The sequence below is a fragment of the Galeopterus variegatus genome, unplaced genomic scaffold (genome assembly GCF_000696425.1).
Source record: "Galeopterus variegatus unplaced genomic scaffold, G_variegatus-3.0.2 Scaffold74, whole genome shotgun sequence".
Classification (NCBI taxonomy): Eukaryota; Metazoa; Chordata; class Mammalia; order Dermoptera; family Cynocephalidae; genus Galeopterus; species Galeopterus variegatus.
This window is the reverse complement of record NW_007726185.1, coordinates 580,166-595,457: the sequence shown is the minus strand read 5'-3', so window position 1 is coordinate 595,457 and position 15,292 is coordinate 580,166. Positions and strand designations below refer to the sequence as shown.

General features: G+C 41.3%; 1 protein-coding gene across 3 annotated transcripts in view; it reads right to left on the bottom strand.

Moving 5' to 3' along the window:
- The window catches only part of FARP1 (FERM, RhoGEF (ARHGEF) and pleckstrin domain protein 1 (chondrocyte-derived)), a 283,653-nt gene that overhangs the window by 80,464 nt on the left and 187,897 nt on the right, over positions 1–15,292 (bottom strand). For all 3 annotated transcript variants that reach the window (XM_008578376.1, XM_008578369.1, XM_008578383.1), the window contains exons 4-5: positions 3,417–3,459; positions 522–600 (exon numbers count right to left, since the gene is read on the bottom strand). In XM_008578376.1, coding sequence (XP_008576598.1) covers positions 522–600; positions 3,417–3,459 — 122 coding nt within the window. The remainder of the gene's footprint in view (positions 1–521; positions 601–3,416; positions 3,460–15,292) is intronic.

The following is a 15,292-nucleotide window of genomic DNA, read 5'->3' as shown; positions in this document are numbered from 1 at the left end:
CAAGTAACTGACTGGTCACACAGCCAGCAAGTGGCCAGACTGATGGCCAAAGCCAGGCCTGACCCAAGGCTCATACTTCTTCTACTTGGCTACACTTTTAAAGAAACAGACCTACAGTTCATATCACATCCCCCCATCCATGGCAGCAACAAAGATAAATTCCGATAAATTAATATCCTGGCTTCACAGAAGAGATTCACTTCCCCAAACCACCTCATGATATGATAGGTATAAGATGGAAAATAAGACATAAGATGAACAATAGGACATTAACAGGTTATAAAGGCCAGTTCACTTCATGTCACAGCCTTAAAGGAACCAGGCTTTAGTAAAAACATGGTACTTTTCTTTCTCCCCATTTTTGTGAGTAGACCTGGGAAAGAGGACGGTTAAACTGTTAAGCACAGAAACAGGTGCTGGTCAAGTAAATATTATGAAAATGTTTAATCAATTTGTAACATTAAATTTCTCTCTTCCTCTGTACCTTGTAGCAAAAAATACCCAGTTTCCAAACCACTAACCTTGTGAGTTCTTCTTGGAGTTGTGTGTGGTCAGGTGGAAAAAATTTCACCACAAACTTAACGACAACATGCTTTGGCCCTAAAGAAGAAGAAAAAAGCAGTAAAGCATTTACTGATTTGTGTTTCAAATGCTATTAAAGAAAAAGACTTCACAGGGTACACTGCATATCAAATAATGCATCTCATTCCAAGCTCCCAAGAGCATCTGCCAATTCCAAATCACTTAACAACTGGCCAAGTTTGGCTACTGATTCACACTTTCATCTTGTGGGGAAACAAATATCTGTTTTTAAAAAATACTATGACATAGGTATTATATTGAGTTATTAAACTTTCTCTGTAGACTTAAATTATATCCAGTTTTTGGTATTTTTTTAAAAGTCATTTGTCTTCAAAAATGTATCTAATTGGCTGCTTTCATTCTAATATCAGCTGTAGGTAATTTGAGGAAATAATGAAAATGTACACAAGTTATGCAATTTCATTTATTTATTTATTTATTTATTTATTTAGATGGGGGGAGGGGGCTGGTTTGTATGGGGATCCAAACCCTTGACCTTGGTGTTACTACATCATGCTCTAACCAACTGGGCTAACTGGACAGCCCCATTATGCAATTTATTACATTTCTCTACCTACGAGGTGCAGCTGCTAATGTGCTCATAAAACATGTTCCTAGCACATAGGAGCTCTCCTGGCTCTGGGGAGAAAACACAAACAAGACATGGCCCTGCCTCTGTCACAGTCAGCCAAAGCCTTTATGAGCGACTTATAAACCATCCTAACCAGGGCTGGCCCCGTGGCGCACTTGGGAGAGTGCGGCGCTGGGAGCGCAGCGATTCTCCCACCACGGGTTCGGATCCTATATAGGGCGCAGCGACGCTCCCACCACGGGTTCGGATCCTATATAGGGATGGCCAGTGCACTCACTGGCTAAGCATGGTGCGGGTGACACCAAGCCAAGGGTTGCGATCCCCTTACCGGTCACGAAAAAGACGAAAAAAAAAAAAAAAACCATCCTAACCAAAGCAGGGAGCAGATAGTAGGGGTGGGGAAGGGCAGACTATGCTCAAGGTGAATAATTTTTCTTTTAGAATTAAAATAGAACAAATAGACTACAATATAATAATCTGTGACCTGGATCAGAGTTTTTTGCTTTGGTACACAAGTTACAATATAAGAGCAGTCTTACAGGTTCTGCCATTTGGAATGGTAGCAATGAGTTAGTGTCCCATGAAATATAAGGTCTGATGATGAGATCCAAATTTTAACAGTAGTATGATAAAAGCAGAAAAGTTCTTTTTGCCTTACTTTTCAAGATCACACACAAAAAAGATTTTGTATTATAACTTCTATGATTACACGTTCATGTTTAGAGAAAAACAAAAGTATATCATAAGGTAAAGATAGAAGCAATATATACACAAAATCAAGAGAGAAAAAACACGGCATAGAAATGCTGAAGCCAAGAGAGGCTCAGCTTCTTTTCTCTGATAACCCTAAAAATGAACAGAAATCGCTGCTTGTCAATTCTGGAGCACAAAATAATGGTACCAAAATGAGGATGATAATTCTCGGAGAGAACTAGATGAGGCTGCTCAGATCCTTAGAAAACCTGAAGCTAGGAAGATGCTCGCCCTTGGTGCACAGTGACAGCTTTGTCACATGGGCAAAGACACAGCACAGAGCGGAGACAAAAAGATAACACCTGACAAGAGACTGCATCTGGCAATGCTCTGAAGAGACGCCTTTCCATCACTAGCAGCTCCCCTCGTGGGTCCTCGTGGGGACAACGGCAATCTTCCAGGCTCTGTGCTGCCTCCGCCCACCAGGCCTGGGGGCTGCTGCAGCAATGTGCTCCCCCCGCATCCCCACAGGGTCATCACCGGCCAGCCACCCCGAGGTAAACATTTTCATTCTCAGCATCAATAATTGCTTAATTTAAATGACAGAAGATCCACATCAATTTCAGCTGCAGCAGGGCCACACAGACGTTGTGGGGCATGTTTATGACATCCACATAAATTGCTCTAAGTGACCCAGTGAGGTTTCTTAATCAGACATAAAAGTGATCCCACAGGTATTCTGGGCTTCATGCTCAACTGAAGGGAAGCAGTTCTGTTGCCACCCTCAGACTTTTGCCCAGTCTCTGGCTGCAGTGAGGGACTATTTGGGATGACTTGAGAACACAGTTTGACCCTAAATTTTACCCCAAACTGCTGAGGTGCAATGAGAAGGGAGAGAAAAAGCATGTGTTCTCTTTCCCTGCTCCTCTCCTGCACTCTCTTAAGTCTTTTCTTTCCACCATGCAGTCCAAATGCACGCCAGACTCCCTGCAGCTCTGCCTGCTGGCTGTTCAGACACACTCACACACCCAACACCACACACACCACACACACCACACACACACACCCTACAAGTGCGTGCGCACACACACACACACACACACCGCACCCACACACACACACTTCGGGGCACATTTTCTTCCAAACGACAGTTGCATTCTGTTTTCACAGGCTTTGCAGACGGAAGACGGAAAAACCAGAATCAATTTTACGAATAAATAGCTCCACCTTGTCCCTTCAAAAGTGACAGCAAGAAACAGCAGCACAGACATACTCAATTATTCTGGGCCTTAACAGCAGGCTTTAATTGTTAATCAAATGATATTTGATTCTCTAAGCAAGTTTGTGATCACCAAATTATTCTGTACTAAAACTGCAGAAGATACACATTTTAACAGTACGTGGATTAGTGGATGATGAAAAGCAACCCAAGGGGCAAAAAAAGAATTTGTATCCCTAATGCTTCATGCCACAAGGCAAAAGATGTCTGGATGTGGAAATGACCAGCTTTACATTTCACATTCCTGTTAAACACAGGGCATATACTTACTTCTAATCTGTTTCACAATAGGTTTTAAGAGATCCAGCCACACCTAAAAGGGGAAAGAAAAAAACAAAACAAAACAGATTGAGACATGAGTTCTCAATTAAAGAGTATTTGAGACTTTATTGGAAGCTGTTTAAAATGAAAATATTTCTGAGTATTTGGGGCCATCTGTTTCTCTTTTTCTCCAGAATGCCATATCTTACATTGTAAACTACTTTTATACAACAGGTCCTTATTTGCTAATACTATCCCTGACTTGAAAATGAATACCTGTCCTAGAATCAGGTAAATAGTTAACAGCTGACTAAGAATTTTTCTACTCTCATTTATATTTTACCATATTTACCTATTCAGAAAATATTACTGCACGATCACATATCTGGCTACCAGGTGAGGGAAATATGCATGCTCCTTATTGAAACAAAACACAAACCTGTGCAAGTCTATACAGAATAGCACAACTATGAGGGACATGGGAAGGGAATGGATATGCGTAGAACACACCTCGGCACCACACTCTACCTGGGAGCTGTTTACCTCTCAAAGCAAGCCAGAGGATTCCTGTTACCCAGGAGAGAAATCTGAGACTTGCCAGAGGCTAAATCATTTGTCCCAGGTCCCTCAGTTAGAGATTGGCAGAGCTAGCACTGAAAACAGGTCCGTCCAACCTCAAAGTCCAGACTCTGTCCACCTGCACACTCCTGAGCACAGTCTGAACAGTGAAATTCCCAAATAAGACAGAAAGGAGCTGCCCATATTAATAAAGCATAAGTTAATGATATCCCATTTCACACGTTGTTTTCTATTTTTTTCCTTTGTAATCCTATGGACATGTGCTTTTCTTTAAACTCCCCTTGAACTTTTGGTCATTTGGAAAGGGTTCTATGGAAGCTCATATTTGCACATGTGACAAAAATAAGGTTAATGTGCTTAATATCAAGACGGTTTTATAAGTAAATATGAACAAGAGAAAGTACCCTGCAGAAAACTATGCAAAGACCCACAAGTAATTCATCAAGAAAACATGCCAATGGCTAACAGGAAAATGTTGAAGTTCTGGAGTAATTTGCACCAGAAATGTACACTAAAACAATGAAATACCATGACTACCCATTTAATTTGCCTCTAGATATGCCTGAATATATATACACACGCACATTCATTTGATACCCAAAGTAGGCCAAGAAGCAGGGATGCAACACCGTCTCACTCTACTGATGGTTGTGTGAACTGGTACAAGTTTAATGGAGACATATTAGGGAAAAATGACCTAAAGCCTAGAAAGTATTCTTACACATGTCCTTTCATCCAGTCTTCTTTTTGTAAATTTTACTTTTGTAATTTACTTTTGTAAATTATGTATTTATGCACACAAAGATTTATATACAAAGAATACTACTTGCAACATTTTTATAATAGTGAAAATTGTTACAATATCCTAAATAAAATAATGTACATCCACATGACACATTGCCATGCAGGCATTAAAAATTATGTTCTTGATGAATATTTAAGAACGTGGGAAAATTTCTTTGGGGGTTGGATGTTGGGTGCTTTCTTCTTTTCTTCTGCCTTTCTATGTTATCCAAATTACCTTAAATGAGCACTCAGAATTCTCGTAATGAAAAATTAGAAATTTTAAATTTCTACTCATTCAGTTTAATTTTTCCCCATCGCCTTTTTGAAATAAATAAGATTCTATGAAAAAATCTTTATTTCTGTATTCCTCATCCCCATTTTTTCTGTAAGAGAAAAAATGGCATTAATCGATCATCTCCACTGTCATGCTCATAAGCCTCAACCCTAAAATGGGAGAGAATCATTCAAAACAGCAAGGACCATTTGTGAGATATATTACTTTCCTCCCAAGAATCTCAAAAGACAGAAAAGGTACAGAAGTATCTCCAACTGGTAGTGATGAGAAAGAGATTCAGAAAACAGCTGCCCAAAGTTGGCACTCAAACCCTGTTCTTCAAACTCACTCATCTGTTCAACAAAACATTACTTGCTGTGTCCCTATGCTGGGCTCTGGGAATACAACGATGAGAAAACAATCACAGTCTGTGGTTCACGGAGCTTACAGTCTAGCAGGGAAGACAGACAAGAGTCAAGAAAAGTACTTCCCAAGAAAAGTAAAGACATACCAGAGACAAGTGCAGTGAACCAGAGCCCCCGAGGACTCTGAGTGTCTGGGATGGGGAGTGTTCTGTGTTCTTCTATGTCATGGAACACCTAGTCACGGTGTTCTGTGTTCTTCTATGTGACGGTCAGCCAGGTGCAGCCACAAGAGGAAGCAGAGGAGCGGCTTAGGAAGACAAGGTTTATCACACTCCCAGACCTAGAGACAGGAGACAGCACACCATGCAGGGCCACATGGGGAAGCACAGGGTGGTCAGGAGGCAGACGGGGCAGGAGCAAGGGGAGGTAGGGGAGGAGCCCAGGCCAAGGCCATGGCCTTTACTGGGATTTCTATGGGAAAGGCAGGGCTGGGTGAACAGTTTAGGATTGGCTAGTTTGAATAATTCCAGCAGGCTCCAAGCTATAGGGGTGGTCTCCAGTTGCCTGGTACCCAGCCCTGGGATGATCCAGGCAGAGGAATATTGCCTTTTGGGGGTGGGGTGGGGTACAGGCCAGCTACAGGAGGCCTGGCTCTGGATTGGTTAGTTTGCAAATCAAAGGCACATTCCCAGCTGGGCCCTGCTGTCTCTAAGAACTGGCTAGCCCTGGGAGAGGCAGTTTCTCCCCAGGCAGAAAGGCTTTCTCAAAACACTATAATATACAGAAAATTAAAAAATATATATACATGTATATATAAACATGTACACATGAAGGTACTTCCAAAAGTTCACGGAAAAATAGAGTTGAAAGATAATGTGAGGGCTGGCCGGGTGGCGCACTGCTACAGTGCGCGGCTTGGGAAGCGCGGCGGCGCTCCCGCCAAGGGTTCGGATCCCACATACAGACCGGTTCCGCTCACTGGCTGAGCGAGGCGCGGGAGCAACACCGAGGGTTGTGATCCCGTTGCTGGTCCCGGGCCGGTACGGGCGCGACACTGAGGGTTGCGATCCGTTGCCGGTCACGAAAAAAGATAAAAAGGAAAAAAAAAAAAAAAAAAAAGATAATGTGAAACTTTCCATGAACTTTTTGAAGACCACTCACGGGAGGTGGGAGGGTGGGGGGGGGGAGCTTCCCTGAAAATGACACTGTGCTGAGACCTGAAGGGGAGAGACGTGAGAAGAGCAAGCAACGACAGGCAGTAAAGACCCTCATCCAGCTGCTCGAGGGGCAAGATCAACACGGCTGCACGAGGCTGGCGGGTTGGGAAGGGGCCCAACCCCACGGAGGCCACATTAACATGCTCTGGCCTTACCCTAAGAGCCACGGGAAGAATTTCACCCATGGGGCAGACATGATTAGATTTACATTTATAAAAGATTAGTCTGGCAGCGTGAGAATAGGATAGAGGGGCCAGAATGGACGCAGGTTGACCTGTTGCAACTGACCAGGCAAGACAGGACAGCATTTTGAGTTCAGAGGGCAGAAGCAGAGTTGGGGAAGGTGGGTGGGCTTAAGAAAGATTGAAGAGGTAAAAACCAATGGTATATACTGATGGACCGGACGTGATGGCCGAGGGAGAAGACAACGGCCAGAATAACGCTAACATTTCTGCCACAGGCATTGGGATGATGCTGGTGCTATTCCCAGACACACGCAGTGCTGGAGGATGACCAGGACTGACGGGTTCTAGGTACCCTTGGACTTCATGGGGTGCCCTTGGGTTATCCAGGAAGAGACAGTGTAAAAATGACGGGATACATTCATCTGGAGCTCAGAGGAGAAGTCTGGGCAGATCTCACATGTAGAAGTCGCAGCCTCCCTGACTCTGTGGGGGACAAGACGGTCTGTGTGTAGTCCAGAGAATGACCACATGGGCACTGACCAACGCCTGCACCATGCAACAGCCAAGGGGAGCGGAGGACAGAAGGAAAACGTCGGGGGAGCCTGGGGAAGACACTGTTTCCAGAAGGAAGGATATTCACAACTGTCAAAAGGTCAAGTAAGTTGAGAACTAGTGTATCTGCTGGCCGTTGGGTTCAGTGACGGGGCTGAAAGTCTGGGGGGACAGTGAAGAGGACGAATGTCTGTATGAAGAACATTGAAGCAAGAGGCATAGAAAGGAGGTGTACTGGGAGAGGAACCGAATGAGGGCATTACTCACTGGCTTGTCTTTAATCGGAACAACCTGCATGCACTTAAGCAGGGGAGGGACTGAAAAATGAGTAAGGGGATAACTGATGTCCCAAGAGACCTAGATGACGTGAGGGGACAGCTCTAAAACCCAGGGCCCTGGCTTGAAACAGAAAGAACCGCTCTTTCGTTGTGCACGAGAAGAGGCAGGCTGGTGGCAGATGGAAGGAGGCTAACGTCTCCGTGCTGTGAAGATGACAAAGTTCCTGTTTGCTGCCTTCGGTTCCCCTGCAAGATCGGAGGGCTGGAGGGCTGAGGAGCATGGAGAAGGTCCGAAATACAAGGGTACTTCAAAAAGTTCGTGGAAAAGTTGAATTAAAAGCTAATACAAATCTTTCCATGAGCTTTTCGAAGTCTCTTCATAGTTGTAGGGGAGAGTTAACAGGAGAGTTCTCGTGGGATCCCCTGGCTGGGGAGAGCCTCTCCTACCCATCAGCTGTGCCCTGTGCTCTTGTGGCTTCCAGGCTGTCACAGGGGACGATCGCTGATCTCTCCCACCCCTGCCAGTACTGCCATAGAACCCGCCTCAACTTCTCCAGACTACCCTGGACAAATTGACTACATTTTGGCGATGCAGCTGCCAATTTTATGAATTGTTTTTAAACATTCCTCCTCTGTTTTTGGCATTTCTGTGGAAAGCAGCAAATACAAGCACCAATTTGAGCCAACTGAGCATGTGCTTTTGTAGCATGTAGGCCTGGGAACGTAAGATTGGCCTCAATGAGTCAGCCCATTCAGCAGAGCTCAACAGCCATGATGCTACCAGGTACCGATCATGTCACAACCCACTAGCCCAGGCGGAAGAGCATGGCCGGTGGCAAGCCGTCCATTCACTGCCAGACTGGATCTGCAGGGAGGAGGGAGAAGGTCTTGCACTTGAAGGACCGGACCCACAATAAACAGGTGAGCTGGGAGCAGCAAGAAGAAAAAGAGCTCGCTGCTGACTCGGGTCAAGCACCAAAGCTTGACGTCTAGGGTCAGCTGTGGGGGGCGGCGTGAATGGCGCCAGGCCACCAGGCCACTGAAGCAGGACAGAAGCAAGTCCCAGGTGAGTTAAAAGGCAACAGAAGCACCATCGTCTCTCCTTCCTGCCACAGATCACTAGAGGGTCACATCTGTGCTCTCTCTCTAACCCCAGCCCCATCCTCAGCCAGACCACAGCTCTGTCCCCACTGAAGCCCGTGCTGCAGCTCTCCCGAGCACACCACACGCCCGCAGGCCTGACTGGTAAGGAATCTGGTTAAAATGAATGATCTTCTGGACATCTCACTCCCAGTCAGCAGGACTTGAGGATGAACGTGCTTACGGAGTCGAGGAGCTTCACTTGCTGCGGTTTGAAGGCCTACTGCGTGCGTTTGCTCGGGCTGCCATGACAAGGTAGCACAGACAGAGTGGCCTCAACAATGACATGTGCTTCCTCACAGTTCTGGAGGCTCAACGTGTCGGCAGCTTCGGACCCTCCTGAGGCCTTTCTCCTTGGCTGGCAGATGGTCGCCTCCTCGCTGCGTCCTTACATGACCTTTCCTCTGTGTACATCCCTGGTGTTTCCTTGTGTGTCCAAATGGCCTCATAAAAACACCAGTTAGACTGGATGTGGGCCAACCCTAACAACCCTATTTTTAACTTAATCACCTCTTTAAAGACCCTACCTCCAAATGCAGCCACATTCTGTACTGGTTCTGAGGGTTAGGGCTTTGACATACAAATTCTGGGGGGAAACACAACTCAGCCCATAACACACCTATCTTCCACGGTTTGATTTCAACATAGCCCTCGAGCCCATCTTTTCCTGCTTGCCTACATTTCAGTCAGGCTCCCTATATCCTTTGATCCCATTCGCCTCCGATCCCTTGTTAAGGCTACTTTCCCTTTTTTGGAATGTGTACTCTGCACTGTAATACTTTGAGGTGAGAAGAAATGCTTTTTTTTTTTTTTTTATTCCTTTTTGTCTTTTTTACTGACCGGTAACGGGATCGCAACCCTTGGTGTCGCGCCCGTACCGGGGACCGGCAACGGGATCGCAACCCTCGGTGTTGAGCCCGCACCGCGCTCAGCCAGTGAGCGGGAACCGGTCTCCACATGGGATCCGAACCCTCGGCGGGAGCGCTGCTGCACTCCCAAGCGGCACACTCTCCAGTGCGCCACCGGGCCGGCACAGAAGAAATGCTTTAATGCTGATGTATCAAAGGCAAAGCAAGATAAATCACTATCCTCAAAGCTGCTGTTTCTCTAAACATCCTTTTTCCCCCTATTATTTTGGTGAGTGACATTTTAGGTGGGGTTCGTAGGCAACTGGAATGTTTTGAGGTGTTTTGGAAAGGGTCTTATTAAGAGAGTCAGTTACTTGATATAAGACAAGGGGCAGTGAATGGACTAACACCTCTTCAGCACCTACTGTGTGCCAGGTGCTGCGTAGATGCTTTACACATTTCCATTTAGTATTCACAATAACGTGGTCACTTTACACATGAAGCTAAGTTCATAGAACTTATTGAAGTTGTCCAATATCACAGAGCTTGAGTTTGACAACAAATACAGCTGACTCTCAACTTGTGCTTTTCCTGCAACATAATGTGCTTCCCTCTGAAGCTAAAGGACTCAATAGAAATTCAGCTTTCTTCTTGTTTAAAACATCAAACTGCATACAACAAAAAATGTCGTCATCAACTATAACATGTAGAAATCAGATAAAATATTTATTATACAAAATCATCCAATATTTTGAGTTCATTGCAACAGATCTGTCTTTCTATAGGCTGACTCCTAGAAAAAAATAACTAAATCTTTTGTTTGTAATAATTTGTTTGAATATAATTTTTTACATTACATTATTTTACTAATTTCACATTTGCTTGTATTTAAAAGATACGTTAAGTGTGGTTTTCTTTTTGAAAATCTATTACTTTTTAGCAATTTCTACTTCTGGTCAAAATAGAATAAAAGGCACTAGATTTATTTCCCTATGTTTAACAACCAAAAGAAAATGGAGAAAATACCTAACACAACAGACCTGATGATACGGGTCATCAGGCAATGAGAAACAGTGATCTCCAAGAGACAGGAAAATAAAAATGTGATCACTATGACGGCTCCAGCATGCCACCTTGAGCAAGTTCCAGGCAATGGTGTAGGAAGGAGGAATATTGGTGGAAGCTGGCAAAATCCATGAGTTGAAGAGGTGGAGCTGAGAGGTCAAAGGACAAAGTACCAGAGCATAGAGAGGTACTCAGAGAACATAGAAGAGCTGCAAAGGGTTTGCCATTGACTCTACAGAAAGAAGTCAAGATTGGGAAAAAACACATGAAAGTATTAGAGGTAACAGTGCCTGGTGCTCACAGAGGCCAGGAATACTATAACTATTTCCACCAGCTACACTGGAAAACCTCATGATTCATGGGGCATTGGTAGAGTACCGATGAGTCACACTTACTAGTCACAAATAATTAGCCCCAGACTGTGCACTACAGTGTCTCACCTGACACATTTTAAAAGCCAAATCTAAAAGGACCAAACCGTTTCCAAATAACTGCATCCCAGAACAAATTCGATAAAATTTGTAGAAATACAAAAGCATTCAACAAGATAAAGTTCACAGTGTCTGGCATGAAATAAAAATAATAACCAGGTACAAAAAGAAGCAGGAAAATATGACCCATAATAAGACCAAAAACCAATCAAAACTGACCTAAAACTTACACAGATGACAGAATTAGCAAAGAAGAAGATGAAAACAATTATTATAACTGTATTCCATATGTTCAAAAAGTGGAGATATGAAAGATAGAAAAAACACCCAAACTAAACTTGTAGAGTGTAAACTACATGGTATAAGATAAAAAACATACTGGATGAAATTAACAGCAGATCAGACATTGCAAAGGAAAATATTAAGAAAGCTGAAGACCTAACAACAGAAACAATCCAAAATGAAACACTAACATAAAATTAATAGAGCATCTGAGAACTGTAGAAATACTTTGAACAGACTAATAGAGGCTCCAATACCTGTAACTGGAGCTCCCCTAAGGAGAGGAGATGGCAAGGGAGGGCAAAAGGAGGGAAAAGTATTAGAAGAAATAATGCCTGACTTTTTCCAAATTTTATTTAAATTATAAACCTACAGCTAAAAGAAACTCAGCAAACCCCAAGCTAAAGCAACACGAAGAAAACTTCACAGAGGCATATTATAATCAAATTGCTCAAAAAATCTTAAAATCAGTCAGAGAAACAAAACGCATATGTACAGAGCAATAATGACAGAGATGATAGCAGATTCCTTGTCAGGAACAATGCAAAATGAGAATGCCGCGGAGCAAGCTTTTTTCAGTACATTTCATGTACTGAAAAGAAGAAGAAGAAGAAAAAAAACTCATCTTAGGGTTCTACACCCAGCAAAAATGTCTTTTAAGAATGAAGGCAAAATAAAGACTTTTTTAGATATACTAAAGCTAACAGAATTTGTCACTATGAGATCCACATAACAAGAAATGTTATTTTCAGACAGAAAGAAAATGGTGCCAGATGGAATTCTGTGCCTATGCAAAGGAACAAAGAGCATCAGACATGGTAACGACACGGGTAACTACATATGAGGTTTTAAAGACGGTTTTTATCATATAAATGTCAATAAAACATAACTGACTGGTACACAAAAATAACAATGTAGTGTGGATTTATGTAAAAGCAACATGTATGACAATAATAGCAAAAAGGTCAGGAGAGGAAAGTGGAGGTGTACTACATAAGTTCTTATGCTATATGTGAAGTGGTATAATATCACCTGAAGGCAGGCTGTGATAAATTAAGGATGTGCACTATAAACCCTGAAGCAACCATTAAAATGATAAATCAAAGAGCTGTAGCTAATAAGTAGACAAAGCAGATAAAATGGAATCATCAAAATGTGATAATTAATCAAAAGGTAGAAAAAGACAACAAAGGATAGACAAAAAGAAAACAAATAGCAAGGTGTCCAGTTTAAATTATATCGATAATCACATTAAATGTAAATGGTCTAACCACCCTCCAATCAAAAGGCAAGGATTGTTAGACTGCATAAAAAAAGCAAGAACCAACTATATGCTGCTTACAACAAACACTGCTAATATAAAGACACAAATAGGTTAAATGAAAAAGGGTGACAAAAGGTATTCCATGTTAACATTAATACTAATATTAAAAAATTGAAGTGGCTATATTAGTGTTAAGGTAGATTTCAGAATAAAAAATATTACTAGGGATAAAAAATAACTTCTTAATGATAATAAGTGAGTCGATTGGTAAAAGGACATAACAATCCTAAATATTTATATATTTAATAACAGAATTTCAAAATACATGATGGAAAAACAGAGATTTTAATACCCCTCTTTCAATAACTAATAGAACAAATAGGCAGAAATTAAGATTTGAATAATACTATCAACAGTCATGATCTAATGACATATATCGAATACTCTATCCAGCAGAACAGAATACATTTTTCATATAAAACACTTACCAAAATAGGTCATATTCTGGGACATAAAACAAATCATGATTTTCAAAGCTTCATGTCATATAAATTACATTTTCTGCCCACCATGGAATTAAATTAAAAATAACAGAAAGATCTGTAGAAAATCCCCATATTTGGAAACTAAATAACACATATTTCTTCTAAATAAAGAAGAAAAAGGGAAATTTGCAAGTATTTTAAACTGAATGAAAATGAAATCATACAAATCAAAATTTATGGGGTGCCATGAAAAAAACTTATTAATTTTTAAATAATCTTCTATTATCTTCTATTAGTACAGAATTAAACATGTGCATTCCACAATATTAGTTAATTCAGATAAGCAAAATGCAAAAAATACATTCCACCACCCTGTGAACACTATTAACATCTTAGTGAAGTGGTTCTCAAAGTTGAGCGTGTATCAGACTGGTTAGAACACATATCACTGGGTCATCCACCCAGAGATCCTAATCTAGGGTGGGGCCTGAGAATTTGCATTTCTAGCCAGTTCTCAGGTGATGCTGATGGTGCTTGCTGGTCCAGGGACCATGCTTTGAAAACCACTTGCCTTAGTACATATATTTCTAGATTTCTTATTATGTGCAATAAGTGTGGATATAATCATTCATATACTTTTTAAAAACCATAATCGGATCACATTGTTTCATAACCTACTTTTCTTCAATGATTTTTACCTTTCCACTTTGTAAACTCTCCGCTCATCAAATACTCTGACTATATTCAAATTCCTCCAGTTGACTAAAGAATGTCCTTATTGACGGTCTGTCAAAACTAATATCCAATCCAGGACCATGTTTCATATCTAGTTATGTCCATTAAGCCTCTTTTAATCCCCAGTAACCCCTCCAGCCACGTTTTTTTTTTTTTTTTTTACAACACTGTTGAAGGAATTTGAATAAAATTTGAATGGAAAATTGTAGGAAATATTTTTATTTGCAATGAAAGCTTTCAATAAAAAAAAGAATTAAACACAGATCTGTAAACTGAAGTACAAAATCACATGTGGTACAAGCTACCCCTGTGCATTTGTGTATTGAATTCATTAGGTAGTTTCTGATATCCTGGACATATGCAAAGGGAAGTGTTTTTTGTTTGCTTGCTTTGGGGGTTTGTTTATTTATTTATTTATTTGGTGGCTGGTTGGTATGGGAATCTGAACCCTTGACCTTGGTGTTAAAACACTGTCCTCTAACCAAAACGGGACGTTTTAGAATAAAAACAAGACTTAATACTACAATGCAGTGCTTGGGGTTTCAGCCTTTACCTGAAGGGAAACTAACCTTTGGGATCATTCCTCTTAAGAAAAGCTCAACAATAGACTTCATTTCAAAGGATTTCACTTGGGTATTATGGCTATTTAGTTTTTTTTTTTTTTTTTTTTTTATTGTGCCAAGAAGATTTAAAATGAGATCTGTCCTCTTCACAAATTTTTAATTGTGCAATACAGTATTGTTAATTGTAGACACAATGTTGTACAGCCCTTTAAAATGTCATTTGCTCCTTGTTTTATAATTTTTTTCATCCCTTTAAAAGCTGTTTAATTTAAAAGTAAACAGGTGCCTAAAATTATACAAAGCAAATGCACGAGCTTAGCTTGCATAGCTTAGTAAATTATGAAACGGTAAACACTAGACCTCTACTCGTCAACTCAGCCCAAGCGCATCTCCCTCCTTCCCTCCAAAACGAACCGCCATCTGGAGTTTTACAGTAACTTGTTTGTAATGTTTTCTTTAACCAAATGGCGCATCTTTATACACTAGAGTTTACTCTTCCCTATTTAAAAAAAAAAACTATCTTTTAAATATCTCGTAATCTACAGCTTCCTCCTCCATTTCCTTTCCTTATGATTGATCTGTTGATTTGCAGACTTTCCCAAGGTTTGGGTTTTACTGATTGCACACTCCTGGCACTGTTCAGCATGTCCCTCTGTCATTTCTGCTATTTGGCAGCTGGGTCCAATTAGATCCTCTTGGAAAATCCAATTATGATGTCTCAGGAGGAACACACTTTAAAAAAAAAAAAATCATTATGACCTTGATCCTTTTTTGTTACTTATGTGAAAATTGATTCCGAAGCTTTTTTTTTTTTTTTTTTTTTTTTTTTTAAAAAA